Source organism: Capricornis sumatraensis, chromosome 4, assembly GCF_032405125.1.
Source record: "Capricornis sumatraensis isolate serow.1 chromosome 4, serow.2, whole genome shotgun sequence".
Lineage (NCBI taxonomy): Eukaryota > Metazoa > Chordata > Mammalia > Artiodactyla > Bovidae > Capricornis > Capricornis sumatraensis.
In genome coordinates this window covers 91,994,706-92,012,642 of record NC_091072.1, presented here as the reverse complement: position 1 = coordinate 92,012,642, position 17,937 = coordinate 91,994,706, and the positions used below count along the sequence as shown (strand labels likewise).

The 17,937-nt window shown below is 39.0% G+C and overlaps 1 protein-coding gene across 1 annotated transcript in view; it reads left to right on the top strand.

The window, feature by feature from the left end:
* The first annotated feature begins 731 nt into the window (after nt 1-731).
* The window catches only part of IRAK3 (interleukin 1 receptor associated kinase 3), a 40,377-nt gene continuing 23,171 nt past the window's right edge, over nt 732-17,937 (top strand). Inside the window, exons 1-5 of the mRNA XM_068971774.1 lie at nt 732-771; nt 7,480-7,544; nt 8,284-8,338; nt 9,768-9,919; nt 13,111-13,175. Coding sequence (XP_068827875.1) covers nt 732-771; nt 7,480-7,544; nt 8,284-8,338; nt 9,768-9,919; nt 13,111-13,175 — 377 coding nt within the window. The remainder of the gene's footprint in view (nt 772-7,479; nt 7,545-8,283; nt 8,339-9,767; nt 9,920-13,110; nt 13,176-17,937) is intronic.

The window sequence follows — 17,937 nt, the reverse complement described above, 5'->3', positions numbered from 1 at the left end:
GGATCACGAACCTCTTGATATTATGCACAGAGAAGGATACAAGTATTTCGCTGTCTGAAAAACAAGGCAAGATTGAGGAACATCAGATTAATGGAAATTAAGGAGATATAACGAGTAATTGAAATGTGAGAAACTGGATAGGATCTTAGAACAGAAAAAAGACATCAATAGAAAAATGGGTGAAATTAGAATGAGGTTTGCAGCTTAGGCTTTCCTTGTGGCTCAGCTGGTAAAGAATCTGCTGCAATGCGGGAGACCTGGTTTCAATCCCTGGGTTTGGAAGATCCTCTGGAGAAGGGAAAGGCTACCCACGCCAGTATTCTGGCCTGGAGAATTCCATGGACTGTATAGTCCATGGGGTCTCAAAGAGTTGGACATGATTGAGTGACTTTTCATTTTCACTTGCAGCTTAGTAACCACTGGGTCTAATCATTGTACTGTGGTTATGTAAGGTCTTAACATTAGGGGAAGTTAAAGGAGTACATGCTAAAATTAGTTCAAAACGAAAATGTAAATAAAAGGTAGTAAAATATACCAAGGACTCCAAAGTAAACTATTCTTTGGTTCTTCCTATTACAATTTCCACAGCGGAGCGGCTTTCAAGCAGCTGGCTGGATGTTCGTCACATTGAAAAATATGTAGACCAAGGTAAAAGTGGAACAAGAGAATTGCTTTGGTCCTGGGCTCAGAAAAACAAGACCATCGGTGACCTTTTACAGATCCTCCAGGAGATGGGGCATCATCGGGCTATCCATTTAATTGCAAACTATGGTAAGCGCTGATCCAGATGATATGGCTCTTGGTTCATTTTATATAAATTTTAACTTGTAAATATTGTATTTTATCCAAGACATTGACTGGTCATGTTGATATGTCAGTGATTCCTTACCTACGGCTTTTACCTGAAGGGGAGTTTGCAGCTTCATCTTTTTGTGACACTTTCTTTTCTTATTGCCTAACTTATACAACAAACTCCTTTCCACCACTTTATAGTTGTTTTTTAAATTTTATTTACAAGCTATACTTCTTAAAATGTTCATTCTTACTTAGTTAAGAGAATCAGCTCTCTTTTCAAGGCTCTGAAACTGAGTCATAAACATGATCAGAACCACAATATGAGTAGAATGAAAATAATGCTATCATTTATTTTACCCTATGATAACAAGTTAAAAATAATTGCATTTCCCCTGTGTATTTTAGGGCTATCTTGGTGGCTCAGCGATAAAGAATTCTCCTGCGAATGCAGGAGACATGGGTTTGATCCCTGGGGCGGGAAGGTTCCCTGGAGGAGGAAATGGCCACCCACTCTAGTATTCTTGCCTGGAGAATCCCATGGGGAGAGGAGCCTGGTGAACTACAGTCCATGGGGACACAAAGAGTTGGACATGACTTAGTGGCTAAACAGCAGCAACCATCCGTGTATTTTGGTGCAAATGATAACCTCCAGAATAACCCTGGAATTTCTCTGTTATCTTCACTGTTGAGTTTATGCCATGGCTTCTAACTGTGCTTTACCTATTTACATCTATTTCACCATGTCCTGCTTCTTCCCTCTCTATGTCTTTTCTTTCTGATGCTGTGCCATTCCCTACATTTAGAGTTACCTGAGAAGTAAAACGTGCGAAGTTTTCCTTGTACAGTCTTTGTCAATAAAATAATCTCCTGATGTCCCTTGTTCTGTTTATTCCACTTTGGATTCATTGACATCAACAAGAATGATCTTGAGTGATCTTGGATCTTAGGTTATGGACGCGGGACTCTTAGGTGGGAAACTCCTTTAGATCAGCAGCCTTATTCTTTGAATCTTTCATCCAGGCATATTTGTAGTTCTGTGTATTTGCACACATGCTGTTTGATAATATATTTAGTTCAGGCAAGCCACTATCTCATCATTTGAAGAAGCTTTACACACATGAGAAGAAATCCTGAGAGATTTGTACCAGAAAACTGTAGCTTCAGACTGACTTTTATCTTGTAGGGTTTTCACATGAACTAGGTATTAGTTCCCATAGGTTTCTAGCATGATATTATCCTATTAGTGATATATGTATAACTTGGCTAATACCTTGTGTCTGCTGCTGCTGCTAAGTCGCTTCAGCCATGTCCGACTCTGTGCGACCCCATAGACAGCAGCCCACCAGGCTCCCCCGTCCCTGGGATTCTCCAAGCAAGAACACTGGAGTGGGTTGCCATTTCCTTCTCCAGTGCATGAAAGGGAAAAGTGAAAGTGAAGTTGCTCAGTCGTGTCCGACTGTTAGCAACCCCATGGACTGCAGCCTACCAGGCTCCTCCGTCCATGGGATTTTCCAGGCAAGAGTGCTGGAGTGGGGTGCCATTGCCTTCTCCTTACCTTGTGTCTATTGCACACTATTTCTTCACTGAGTTTTACACAGCAGAATGCTTCACTATGACACTGACTGATCTAGTAAAATGCCATTGAGTCTCTGGGAGCTGTAAGGTAATGCTTTTTCATTATTTGAGCCTTGTCCAGCCACCTTCACCACCCCTGCAACTTGTTCACAGCATAGATTCACACCAATATATTTTATACTTCAGTATATTTTATACTTCGGTTTTCTGGAATTAGTTGCAGAATGTCTTTTCACACTTTATGTTGTTTAATTATGCAATGGGGGATTATATGGACAAAAATTACACATCTTTGGTTTGACTCCTAGGCTGTGGCACATGCAAAATTTCATTTTTTTTTCTGAGTATTTTTTTGATTCCTCTCTTGTTTTTGTTTATTTATTTTTGGCTGTGCTGGATCTCTGTTGCTCTAGTCGGGCTTTCTCTAGTTGCGGTGACCAGGGGCCGCTCTCTGGTTTTGGCTCACGGGCTTCTCACTTTGGTGGCTTCTTTCGCACGGCCTCTTGCGCAGGCTCCAAGTGCACAAGCGTCAGGAGTTGCAGCATGTGGACTCAGTAGTTGTGACTTGTGGGCGCTAGAGCATGGGCTCAGTGGTTGTGGCGCAAGGGCCCAGGTTCTCCGAGGCATGTGGGATCCCCCCAGACCAGGGATCAAACCTGTGTTCCCTGCATTGGCAGGTGGACTCCCATCCACTGTGCCACCAGGGAAATCCCTTCGTTTATTAAAATGTGAGATTAGTTGATTGGTGGAAAGACAATATACTGCCCTAATACCAGAAGATAGATAAATTTGACATGATAAGGAGTGTTTTGTTCTGAATCCTTTGCTAGGGAAAATAACATTATTTAGTTGGAATTTATTGAGTAAATGCTTTAAATTATAATCTTATAAACATTAATTATATAGCTTATTAAAAGCAGCCAGGTGATGACTCCTGATATTTTTGGCCATATCAGGTCTTGATCGAGGCATGTGGACTCTATAATTACAACTAAGCAATTATAGTCGTGGGCTTAGACACATGGGCTTAGTTGCCCCGTGGGCATATGGGGTCTCAGTTCCTTGACCAGGGATTGAATCCAAGTCTCCTGCACTGGACGGTGGATTCTTAACCGCTGGATCACCAGGAAAGCCCCACTTTGGAAACATTTAAGCGTAATTTGCTACACTTGTGTTTCCTATGACATCAACTCACTGAGTCAGGAGTTGGAGCTCCTAACTGAAAGTACATAAAGAGTTAGTCTTTCTTTCTTGTTAACCATGAACAGTTATCACTTATCCAAATAATCTATTTTTGTCTACTTTTCCTTAAAATTGTTTTATTTGGGGGAGTGATTTTCATGTTAGAGGGTTTTTTGGCATTTCATATTCCAATCTCCAGAGATCACTTTCTAGATTTGGTTTTTCTTTTGAGTAGTAAATCCCCTACATACCAAAGAGTTCCTTCCATTCCCAGAGTTCATTTGTAAATCCAGTTTGTTTGTAAGTCCAATAAAGTTGGCCTAGGTACCCAACTCACACTATCAGCTAAAAAGTATTGTACTTAATAGGTTTATAATACTTTTCACACAAATAAAACATAAAAAGCAAACAAACACAAAAAATAAAGTATGTTTAATCTTATAGTATAGGACCTTGAAAGGTACAGTAGTCTAGTACAGCAGCTGGCATATAGGGCCTGGCAGTGAGTGAACAGGCAAGAGGAGTCACTGACTGGAAGAGGGAGAGGAGGTAGGAGATGGTAGCGCTGAAGGATTGTTAGCAATAGGAAATGGACAGCAAGCTGCAATTAACACCTGAAATTGAGGGAACACGTTTGCATCTTTGGAAGTTCTCACCTTGAAGGCTGATATGTAGAGGACTTGACTGTGTTACAGAGGAAGGCCTTGTATTTCTTCCCAGGCATTGTTCCTGCAATTCAGGTGGCTGCCACTAGGTGGTGTCTTCACATCCATGAAACATGCCCTCAGATTTCAGGGCATAACCAAGTTGCTTAAGAAACTAGAATTTTTACTTGCTGTCATTATATTTCTGGCGTGCATATCCTTCCATGGGCTTCCCCTGTGGCTCAGTGGTAAAGAATCCACTGCAGTGCAGGAGACACAAGAGATGTGTGTTCAATCTGTGGGTCAGGAAGATTCCCTGGAGGAGGACATGACGAACCACTCCAGTATTCTTACCTGGAGAATCCCATGGACAGAGGAGCCTGGCGGGCTACAGCCCATAGGGTCCCAAAGAGTCAGACATGACTGAAGTAACTTAGCATGCGTGCATATGTCCTTACATATCACATTGTGCATGTAAATCTCAATGATCAGTGGTTGTCTTTTAATTTTCCTTTTTATAATTGTTTATTTTTTATGGCTGTGCTGGGTCTTGGTTGCTATGCAGGCTTTTCTCTAGTTGAGCGAGAGCTACTCTTTAGTTGCCATGCACAGGCTTCTCACTGCAGTAGCTTCTCCTGTTGTGGAGCATGGACTCTAGGCACGTGGGTTTCAGCAGTTGCAGCACGTAGGCCCAGTGATTGTGGTGCACAGGCTTAGTGGGATCTTTCTGGACCAGAGATGGAACCAGTATCCCCTGCATTGGCAGGCGGACTCTACCTCTGAGCCACCAGCAAAGGCTGGTCTTTTAGTTTTGACATGAAATCCGCAGCTTTCTGCTGGCTTCTTAGGAGAACCATTTTGAATCTTCCATTTTATCCGACAATGAAGTCTTGTCTATTTATATGCAACAACAGGACAATGGCTTTTAGTGCCCTTGCAACCTGAACACTTCAAATGTTATTCTATACAGCAATACCTTATTCAGAATGTTTATTTATTTTTCTTGCCTAATTGTCCTGCTGGAAGCCTCTAGTATAACATTGAATAAAAGTGGCAAGACCAGACCTTCTTTCTTATTCCTGATCTAAGGGAAAAACATTTTCTTTTACCACTATGCATGATGTTCACTGCAGGTTTTTCACAGATGCCCTTTATCAAATTAAGGAAATTTTTTTCTCCCTAGAGTTTTATCATGATAGCTTATTGAATTTTATGAGTTTTGTTCATTTTACACATTGATTGATTTTCAGATATTAAGCTAGCCTTGGATTCCTGGGATGAATCCCACTTGGTCATAGTATCTCATCTTTCTTATTTGTTTCTGGATTTAATTTGCTAATATTTTGGGGAGCATTTTTGCATCTATATTTATAAGGGTTATTGGTCTATAGTTTTATTGTGCTGTTTTGTGTGGCATTGATATAAGAATAATATTAGCCTCAAAGAGATTTGGGAGTTGTTTCCTCCTCTTCTCTTTTGGAAAAATTAGTGAAGAACTGGTCTTAAGTCTTCTTTAAATGTTTGGTAGAGTTCACTTGTGAAGCCATTTGGACCTGGGCTTTTCCTTATGAGAAGTGTTAAAATATTAGTTAAATTTCTTCGCTTGTTACAGATCCATTCAGATTGCTTACTTCTTCTTGACTTAGTTTTGGTAGTCTGTGTCTTTCTAGGAATCTGTCCATATCATTTATCTAGTTTGGGGCAAATAGTTGTTCACAGTATTCCCTTATAATTCATTTTATTTCTGTAAGGTCAGTAGTTACGTCTTTTGTTCTTAATTATGATAATTTAAGTCTTCTTTTTTTCTTTTTTGGTCAGTCTAAGTAAAGGATTGTCAACTATGTTTATATTTTCAAAGAACCGACTTTGATTTCATCTATTTTTCTCTTTTGTTTTTCTATTCTGTTCTTCTGTTTCATTTATTTCCACTCCAATCTTAATTCTTCCTTCTTTTTGCTTCCTTTGGTTTAGTTTTCTCTCCTTTTTTTATTCCCCAATGCAAAACTTCAGGCTGTTTATTTGATATCTTTCCTTTTTTTGAAGGAGAGCATTAACAGCAAAAAAATTTCCCTTTAAGCACTGCTTTTGCTGCATTCCATAAATCTTGGCATGTTGTATTTTTGTTTTCATTTATCATAAAGTTTTTTCTAGTTTCCCTGTGATTTCTTCGACTCATTCATTATTTATGAATTTGGTGTTTGTCAATTTCAAAAACTTCCTTTTGTTATTGCTTTCTACTTTAATTCCAGGTGGTCAGAGAATATACTTTGTATGACTTCATCCTTGCAAGTTTATTAAGGCTCATTTTACTGCCTAATGCATGATCTGTTCTGGAGAATGTTTAGTGTACAATTGCAAAGTATGAGTATATTGTGTTTTGAATGGAATGTTCTATAGAAGTCTGTCTGGTCTAAGGTTTGTAGTTTTGTTCAAGGTTTGTTATTGTGTTTTGTTGCTAGTCTTCTAAGCAAACTAATCTGAGAAACACTGGAATACAATCTAAGGAAAACTAGAAAATGAAATAAAACTTTTCCAAAGTCCGAATCAAAATGTCAGAAGTAACTGCAAAATGCTGCAGCTTAAATTTTTTGTAGGAAGCCACCACAGACTTCCTTAGTTCAGGCAGAACCATAACAGACAGAAGTAATAGTCCAGCTGGGGAGAGTGTGGGCATTTGTGGTTGGTCTCTCTCTCTCACACACACACATACACACACACACACACACCACACCCTTCTAATACCTTATGGCGCAAGATAGGATAACAAGTAAACTAACCCAGAGGGATATAATCCCATAATTGTAAAAGTTTTAAATATATGTACAGAGAACTGATAACAGGGTTGCTTTCTTCTTGTCAGTTCTCACCTTCATACTTTAATATTTTTGATGATGTCTAAGAATAGTTTAAGATAGGTGCTGATGGACTTCCCTGGCAGTCCAGTGGTGGAGACTCCACACTTCTATTGCAAGGGGGCATGGGTTCCATCCCTGGTCAGGAAACTAAGATCCTGCATGCCACATGTTTTTCGTTAAAAAAATAAAAAATACAAACAAAAAGATAGGTGCTCACATTTTAAGCAAACAACGGTATGTTTTTATATTTGATCATTAGAAAGCTCTTTCATATATGGAAATTTGTAACCATTCAATGGGAATGAAACTGAGCTTTAGAAATGAACCTTACTAGCAAGGTATTTATTTTCACAATGTAAGAAAGAAAAAAAAATGTTTGTTAAGAACATAACAGTTATTATACCTAACTTCCCTTATTTCTCTTTCAGGAGCAGCCTTGAATCCTATAGAGCAGAGTCATCGGGGAAAAGAATTTCCAAACAAGTTACAAAAGGTAGAATGTGTGTGCGTAGATAATGACCCTTGAACCCTGTTGCATCTATAATCGAGTGTAAGGAGTGAAGTTATGAGGCAGAAAAAATGCTGTTATTTGCAGCTACTTTTTTAAAGCCAGGAAAGCTTTCATTCTCATTCTTCTTCACTTATTTGGGAATTCAGGAGATTGTGTGTTAGTCACCCAGTCATGTCTAACTCTGTGCAACCCCAAGGACTATAGCCCACCAGACTTCTCTGTCCAAGGGATTCTCCAGGCCAGAGTACTGGAGTAACAGTTTGAAGAGTTGAGGGCTTTCTCCTCTCAGTGATGTGTCAGAGATGAGTCATAGAACATTTAAGAATACTGTGAGTTATGTATTTGTCTTAACTTAATTTTTAGTTTTCCTGTTCTAGTTGACGTTTTGCATGTTATTGTTAGTTTTCATTAAAGAAAATTAGAGATAATGAGTTTTATAGGACTAGAAGTCATTTAAAATTAACTATAAGTGACTGACATTGATGCTTGATTTTTTAGCTTTGGTGTGGAAGCCTGCATTGGTGTGGAAGCCTTAAATATATATGGCAGTGAATACTGTCGAATAGAATAAAATAACTTTGCATTCTACTAGCTTTCTTCTAAATTATATTCCACTTTCTTGCACTGTATAGTCCCAGGGGTAGCTTTGGATTTCTGTTGAGGTTCTATTCTTTCTAGACTTATGAAATTGAATTACTTTCATATGTATTTCTTCTCTTAGGAAACAGCCAATGTCACAGTGGATAATATTCTTATTCCTGAACGTAATGAAAAAGGTAAAAAAAAAATAAACCAACTCTTCTGTAAATCATGCTTTCCTTTAAGTGAATTCATGAATTCCTTTAAGTGAAATTTAGACATATCCAGTAAACATGGTAACCATTAATATGCAGATTCAGGATAAATTTTTCATAGATATCAAAATAGTCTCAATTCTGACTAATCCATTGTTCTGATGGATGATATGTTGCTATTATATTACAAATTCATTGTCCAATAAAGAGCATAATTGTGGTCTCACTTATAATTTCATGACATTTGCTATTTTAATGTGTCATAAGAAGACATTTAAAAATTACGTTGAGTTTTGTGTAGTTCTAGAAATGTTCCTAGCACTTGTAGATAAATCTTTAGAGGTCATTGTAAAGGGGTACTGGTGGTCACTATGAAAAACAGTTATTTGCCACATCAACTTTCCTGTTCTATCAGCTGAGAGAATAATTTCCTTCTGTCTGGGAATCAACCTGATAAACTTTAGTGGCTGTTTAAGGCTGCTTTGCCTAATCTTCGCCACCAAATCTGATGCTTCTTTGGTTCAAAACAGAATTTAAAAAGTTAGATAAGGTTATGGTTTTTTGAAAGTGAAAGTGTTAGTTGCTCAATTGTATCCAACTATTTGCCACCCCATGGTCCAGTAGCCTGTCAGGCTCCTCTGTCAGTGGAATTCTCCAGGCAGGAATATGGGAGTGAGATGACATTCCCTTCTCCAGGGGCTTCCCCAGGGATCAAACCCGAGTCTCCTGCATTGCAGGCAGATTCATCTAAACCACCCATGGTCTTTTAAGATTTTGCAAAAAGGTCCAAATGAAACATGAAATGTGTTAAGTATAGCCAGAATTGGTCTCTGCAGGATTTATTTAGGCTTTTCCCTTTGAATTTGCATTTGGTTACCTCTGAAATGTTTCCTCCCATTCTCTGCTTGAGATGATTTTCTTAAAGAGCTGAAGCATCTTCCCAATTTACTCGGGGAAGTAAGTTGGATTTGGCTCATGAAAAATATTTCTACCAGTCATGCTTAGTGAATATTATTTAGTCATATTAAGATTTCAACTTCTCTCTCTCTATATATATATATTTACTGGTTTTGGGTTCATCATGGGTCACCAGTAATCTGTTGATCTAATGACAAGGAAATAACCTTAGGAAAATTATCCCAACTAAGATGTCTGTCTGATCTCTTTGGAAAGGTGATAGAATCACAGTGTTATTGTCTGAGTATCTAAGAAACTATTTGCTCTGTGGGATGGCGGGAGCCAGGCCCAAGTGAGAGTACAGAGAGCTCACGATAGGCTCCTGGGATCTCTCTACTGACTTTTCACTGGACTCTGATTTGTTTCTAATAGGGAAGTCTTGGTTCTTTATAATGATGGCTGATTCTTAAAACGCAGAAAGATAACTTATCTTCTCCCTACTTTCCTTCCTAAGGAATATTGCTAAAATCCTCCATCAGCTTTCACAGCATCGTAGAAGGAACCAAAAATTTCCACAAAGACTTTTTAATCGGAGAAGGGGAAATTTTTGAGGTATACAGAGTGGAAATCCAAAACCGAACATATGCCATTAAATTATTTAAACAGGTATGGAAAGAATTACTATCTCAGGATATCGATTCCATTTATTTGCTCATATTTCATATTAAAATGTGTCATTTTTCATCAGCATTGAAAGGAGGTGTACTTGAGAATAAAGTTTCATAAATGGAAATAAGATATATGACCTCAGGCGACTGGAGAAATGACTAAGGAATGAATGCCTGTCTTGCAGGGATGTGGGAGTTAAATCCTTCCCCTCCCCAGGTGTAAGGCCTGAGAAAGACTTTTCTGAGAAGCCTTATAGGGCCATTGGGACTTTGGTTAAGATGGTCAGATTGTGTCGGTCTGCTCCAGTTTTTCCTGCCCTCTCCAGACTGCTTCACAGGTTAAACCATAGGCTAGTATTTGGTGCTACTAAATTGTCTTCAGTTACAGTCCAGGAGAGCAGGAAAGAGGAGGCTTCAAGAGCAGCTAGGCAACCATCAGAGCAGGAAGTTGGAACACAGCTGAGAACAACCAGGAAAGCAGAAAGGGGTTGGGGATCTGACTTGGGAGTCAGGAGGAGATAGGTTCACACGTGCGCACCAAAAGACCTGGTCTTCATTGCTGGTCAGCAGCCAGTAAACTTTTACTAAACTTTTATGGGCTGGGTACTGGGCAGAGATGAATAAAGCATAGTTGTATCTTCTAGGAGTTCCCAGTCTTGTGGGGAGAACAGGTGAAGAAAAGATTAAGTAGTAGAGTGATAAGTACCTTAGCAGAGATTTGCCCTAGAGGTCATGGGAGCACGTAGAAGATAGCCAGAGGAGAGGCCGGCGCCTCCAGCACCCGGAAGAGTGCCCGGCACAGAGTAACTACTCAATAAACGTGTCTGCAGTAACCAAATGGAAAAATGGATGAAAGAAAGTGACCTCTCAGCTGGATTTTGAAGAACAAAGAGACTTTTGCCGGGCAGGGAGGGAAGATGGAAGATATAGCAGGTGCCAAGACCTATGGGGGCATGCATGGGAGCATATGTCTTTTCACAAATACCAGACTGGTAGAGCAGAATTTAGTGTGGGAGAGTTTAGTGTGAATGTAGTGGCAGCAGATGATACTGGAAAGATAGGTCAAGTCCATAGGTGCTTTCTAAGTAGGGGAGTGAAAGGACTAGATTCGTGTTTTGAAATATCACTTTGATTACAGGCTGGGTGATGAACTGGAAATTGGCAGGGAAATTGGAGGAAAGACAGCAGGAATTAGACTAGAGGTGGAAAGACCTGGTAGAGGGTATTTCAGACGTGTAAACTGAAGTGGATAGGGCTGAAACCTGTTTTCTCCAGTCTAATGTTAGAATCACCAGGAAGGTTTTTTTTTTCTTTTTAAAGGAATATAATTGCTTTACAATGTTGTGTTAGTTTCTGCTATACAGTAGAGTGAATCAGCTGTATGTATATCAGCTGTGTGTGTACTAAGTCACTTCCGTCGTGTCTGACTCTTTGTACTGTAGCCTGCCAGGCTTCCCTGTCCATGGGGTTCTCCAGGCAAGAATGCTGGAGTGGGTTGCCATGCCCTCCTGCAGGGAATCTTCCTGACCCAGGGATCAAACCTGCGACTCCTGCATTGCAGGCAGATTCTTTACCACTGAGCCACTGGGGAAGCCCCTCCTTGTAGCCACAGCAAAGTAGCACTATCTCTTAGTATCACCTTCTTTATCTGCCTTTCCCAGTGGACTGGATGGTTTTCTTTAGAGAGCTCTTATGTATGTTTGTATCTCAGTGCCTTGTTACAGGGCCTGCCCTATAGTATTTGTTCAATAAATGTTTGTTAGGTGAATTGAAAGAAACACATATGCTGTCTTTATGAATTTAGTTGCAATTCACTATTAGTAAAAAGATAGAAGGTAGCAAAGTTACCCAAGACCTAAAGGTTGAACAAAGTCCTATACACACATCAGTAAAAAAATGAGATAATTTAATGAAGCTTTAGTCACAGAGCCTTTTTTTTTTTTTAATAAGAAATGTAGTTTTGTAACAGTTGGGACCTTAACTTCAGTAACCTTTCTTAGAGGGCCTGAGGCTGGGCAATGTACTAAGTTAGACTCATCCGAATCACCTGGGATCTTACAGCACAGATTCAGATTGTGATTCAGTGGGTTCATGTAGTGACCTGAGATTCAGCATTTCCCACAAGCTCCCAGAGAAGCTGGTGTTCCTCCTGCACAGAACACACTTTGAGCAGCAAGACTGGAAGGGTAGCATGAGCACAAAAACTGACCCTTCACATTTTCAGGCTAAGAAAAGTCGGACCCCAGGGAGGTCCAGTGACAATAAGTCACAAATAGTGAGTGTTAAGAGGTGGGCCTGAGACCCAGTCCGCTTGGTTCTCAGTACCGTGGTTTATAAAAATATAAATTCCCATAATGTGGTCCTTGAAAATGATTTGTTAGCCAAGTTTATTGCTTCTGACTTCTTGGGTTAACTTAGAAAATAGCTTCCAGGATTCCTGTTGGCTTTCTCTCCCTTTGTTCCTAGGACAGAGAACTCTAAAAACTCTGCCCTTTCTAGCAATTTACATATGGTAACTGGAACACACTTTAACCCTTTCATGGGAGAAGTTAGGCATTTGAGATTCAGAGACATGCAATGCTGTAAGATGTAGGAAGCCATCAAAGACAGTGCCAGGTACAGAAGAAGTCCTCCAGATAATATTATTGAATTCATTAATTTGTCCATATGTCAGGCACTGGGCTAGCTTCTGAAGCTTTTTTGAAGTAAGGAGTAAAATTTTTCATTTTCCTAGTGGACCTATTTTTTCAAAATTAATACAAAGGTAAACTTAAACCAACAGCCAAGTGACCCAAGTCGTGAATGCCCAATTATTGAAATCACTTCTAAGTAGGATTACAACCTGGATTCTTTGAGATCCAGTGGGGAGTTTCTGTCATGAGGTTTTCTTTGACTACATAAAATATTTTCGAATTTATGTAAGTGTATACAAAATACGGTGAAAGGGTTTAAATATAAAATGCAGCAATCTGATACATTTCATGAAAAACTTCTAATTCAGAAGCAGCAGTTCTAAATCTGTTTTGGCGTTAATGGGTTTTTGAAAGGCTGATACAAGCTAAGGATTTTCTCCCCAGAAAAACGTTCATATGCGTTTATACCAAAAAGTATCTGATTTCATAGACCCTAGGTTAAGAGTACCAGAAATAGATCCTTTCCTAATTTTTTTTCTTGTTTTTCTGTATTTAGGGGGAAAAGATGCAATGTAAGAAACAATGGAAGAGGTTTTTGTCTGAGCTTGAAGTTTTGCTACTGTGAGTACATTGCTTGAAATGTCTCCCCTTGTGCCTGGTTTTCATCTCTGTTCATCTTTGATTCTACAGCACAGAGCTTGGCATGGTTGGCATTTAATAAATGTGGGTTGGAGGTTAGAACACTGGGTAAATTTTTGACATCTGCTTTAGTATATTCTTTGGAATACATTTAAAAATATACTATTTACATAATTCACTTGAGCCCATTTTAACAAGAAACTGTCACAAGGAAGTGGATTAAATCATGTGTGACTAACATGACTGAATGTAAAATGATTCTTAGAACATTAGAATTGTATATATTTTACCATTGCTCCTCTTTCTTAAGAGACATTCCAGTCAAGAAACTGTTTCATCAATATAAACCTCTTCTGGAAGAGAGTTTAGACAAAGAAATCAAGTGCTTTTGATGTGCATATTATTTTCTGGGAATTCGTTCATGAGCCTGAAAGTCCTTGGAGACAAACTAAAATGACTTCATTTTCATATATATTCATATCTGCAGCTGTGCAGCCTGCTTCATCGAAGGCCCCTAACCCTATAGAGTTCAGTCATCACCCTTTACAATAGAAAATGTTCTTTTCAGATGTTTCCTAAACCAATATGTGAATTCAGGGGAGGGAGGTATTATCCTAAATCCTTCTCCTTTTATACCTAAGACCAGAAATCAAAATGTTAGAGGCTAAGCATAAAAACTTAATATATCATTTAGTCAACAAAAAAACTAAAACCAAAATTGTAATAAGAAAGTTTTTATATTTAAGCTTTATTTTTTTGCTTATGAATAAATAATAAATTCGGACACGCCAGAATTCCAAAAGGGAAGAAGGGTAAGCCAAGAAGAGATTTTCTTCCATGTTCTCATCCAGCCACCCAGCCACTTTTCCCAAAGGCAACAGTGTTATCAGTTTCCTATGTGTCTTTCCAGAAATGTTTTATTTGGGAGCATATATGTATTCTATTTTCTTACTTTCCTCTTCTCACACAGGAGGCAGCATGCACACACTGTTCGCTTTGCTTATTTTAGTATTCCGTTGTGTGCTGTGGCTTCCCTGATAGCTCAGTTGGTAAAGAATCCGCCTGCAATGCTGGAGACTCCAGTTCAACTCCTGGGTCGCGAAGATCCCCTGGAGAAGGGATAGGCTACCTACTCCAGTATTCTGGGGCTTCCCTTGTGGCTCATCTGGTAAAGAATCCGCCTGCAATACGGGAGACCTAGGTTCGATCCCTGGGTTGGGAAGATCCCCTGGAGAAGGCTACCCACTCCAGTATTCTGTCCTGGAGAATTCCATGGACTATAGTCCGTGGGGTCGCAAAAACTCAGACATGACTGAGCGACTTTCATGTATACTTTTGTGTGCCTGTGTTATAATGTCATTAACCATTTTCCCATCAATGGATTTTTAGATTTTCCTAATCTTTTACTTAAAATAATGCTACAATGAGAAAACCTTGTATATTGTTATTTTATATGTGTTGAAGTGTATCTAAGAAAACTTCATATATAAATAAATTCATAGGGTCATGTTCCATGCCACCAAATTGTCCTTCAGTAGAAACTATACTAGTTTACACTTAACACCAGTCATATATAAGAGTGCCTGGTTCCCCATATTCTAGCCAATATAGCATTTATTCTTTTATCTGTTTTTTTCTGATCTGCTAAGTGGACATGGTTTTTCAGTGTAGTTTAAATTTCTTTTTCTATGATGAGTGAATCTTTTCACATATAAAGAGATCTATTTCCTTTTCTATGAAATATCTGTTAATGTTCTTTGCCCATTTTTTATTAGACTGTTGGATTTTTTTAAATCTGTTTTTGATCGGAGGATAATTGCTTTACAATATTGTGTTGGTTTCTGCCATACATCAACATTAATCAGCCATACCTATACATATGTCCCTTCCCTCTTGAACTTCCCTCCCACCTCCCACCCCATCTGACTCCTCTAGGTTGTAACTAGAGGGAGGTCGAGCTCCCCGTATCATACAGCAAATTCCCGCTGGCTGTCTATTTTAATATGGTAACGTGTATGTCTCAATGCCGCTCTCTCAGTTTACCCCATCCTCTCCTTCCCCCACTGTGCCCACAAGTCTGTTCTCTATGTCTGCATCTCTGTTACTGCCCTACACATAGGTTCATCAGTACCATTTTCCTAGATATCCTTCACTTTCATATATGTGTTAATATACGATATTTGTGTTTATCTTTCTGACTGACTTCACTCTGTATAACAGGCTCTAGGTTCATCTACCTCACTGCAACTGACTCGAGTTCATTCCATTTTATGGCTGAGTAATATTCCATTGTATATATGTACCACAATTTCTTCTTCTTTTTTTTTGGTGCCACAACTTCTTTATTCATTCATCTAGATTGCTTCCATGTCCTGGCTATTGTAAATAGTGCTGCAATGAATATTGGAGTACATGTGTCTTTTAGAATTGGGGTTTGCTCAGGGTATATGCCCAGTAGTGGGATTGCTGGGTCATATGGTAGTTTTATTCCTAGTTTTTAAAGAAATCTCCATACTGTTCTCCATAGAAACTGTATCAATTTACATTCCCACTAACTAGACTGTTGGGTATTTTTCTTAATAGTTTGTCAGAGTATTTCATATAGTAGAAAAAATTAGCCTTATTTTTATGTTTTAAGATACAAATAATTATTTTTACCCCATTATCATTTGTCATTGCTTATTCTAGTTTTTTGCCATTTGGAGATGGTTCTCATGTAGTTGAATTTAATCTATATTTTCTTTTATGGATTCTAGGTTTTATAGTTTAAAGACCCCTCCAACTGAAAGGTTTTTAAATAATTTTGCCATTTTTTCAAGTACCTTTATATTTTCACTTATATACCTGACCCATTTGGATTTATTATACTGAGGCATTTATGTATTACTTTTGCGAGAATTAACGACATATGGCATTGGATGTTTCTGGTATGCCATCATTATCATTTATGTTGCTGATATTTCTTTAGTTTTAACCCTATACCAAGTGCTTCATGTGTATTCATTCTTTAATCCTCACAACAGGCCTGAGGCGAGTCCTGTTATTATCCTCATTTTGTAGATAAACTGAGGTAGATGCTACTTTTTTTTTTTTTTTTGGCAAGATCCAACTTATTTCCTAAGTCATACTCACCCTTCTCTTCTTAGACTTTTACTGGTGAATAAGTCAGAACATTACAACATACTGTCTGGAGTGGAATTAGGAGAGAAGTGCACAAACAACAGATAGTTTCAGTAAGTTAAATAATAAAGCAAGTACAGAGTGCTGAGGACTTCCCTGGTGGCTCAGTGGTTAAAAAATCTGCCTGCAATGCAGGAGACATGGATTCAATTCCTGGGGTGGGGAAATCCCCTGGAGAAGGAAGTGGCCACCTACTCCAGTATTCTTGCCTGAGAAATCCCATGGACAGAGGAGCCTGGTGGGCTATAGTCCGTGGGCTCACAAAGGAGCTGGACATGACCGAACATGCTCACACACACACAGAGTGGTGAGGGAGGAGGAAATGCTAATTTGGGGGTGGGGTGGGTGGCAGAGTAGACATCTTAGAAAAAGTAAAATCTAAGCTAATACCTGAGCATGAGTTTCTTTTTGTTATAAAATTGAAGTGAAAGTGAAGTCGCTCAGTTGTGCCCGACTCTTTATGACCCCATGGACTGTAGCCTACCAGGCTCCTCCATCCGTGGGATTCTCCAGGCAAGAGTACTGGAGTGGGGTGCCATTTCCTTCTCCAGGAGATCTTCCCAACCCAGGGATCGAACCCAGGTCTCCTGCATTGCAGGCAGATTCTTTACTGTCTGAGCCACCAGGAAAGCCCAAGAATATATATGTATGTATTATAAATTAAGGGAACTACTTAATGGATTGTGTATGTGTTTATGTACATACACACACACATACATGTACACACATACATACACCCACACTCCCTTTCTTAAAGTAGGAACAGAGGGACTCAGAAGGGATATATGTGTGCTTAGTTGCTCAGTCATGTTCAACTGTTTGTGACCCTCGGAACTGTATAGCCTGTCAGGCTCTTCTGTCCATGGAATTCTCCAGGCAAGAATACTGGAGTGGGTTGCCATGCCCTCCTTCAGGGGATCTTCCCAACCCAGAAATTGAACCCAGGTCTCCTGCATTGCAGGCAGATTCTTTACTGTCTGAGCCACCAGGAAAGCCCAAGAATATATATGTATTATATAGATGTGTGTGTATGCACATATGTTTCATAGGTAAGCTTTACAATTGAAGAAATGAATAATAGGACTTTATATATAGCACCATTTTTTTCTGTAAAAAATAGCTTTATTTGTTTTAATATCCCCAAATATGCCTTGAAAAGCCTGGTGGACTACAGTTCATGGGGCCACAAAAGAGTCAGACACAACTTAGCAACTAAACAACAACAATAAAGCTTACCTAAGACATAAAAGGTGTTCAGTAAATAATTGTTGAACTGAGTTCACAGTATGTGTGACTTTCACATGCTTTATATTTCATAGCTGTTACAAGGGTTACATTGGTTTTCACTGTGATGACACATGCCTTCAAGAAATAGTTTAAAAAGGAACCTGAAAAATGTATACAATACGGACATAGAATTCTGTGATTTAAAAATCAGTGGTGTGTTTTTCAACCTCAGATTTTACTAGTCACATGGATCTTAGGTAACAATACAAACTTCATGAAGGCATTGGATGTCTCTTAATTGTGTGACTTGGTGCCTAGTACTTTAGTCCCTGACACA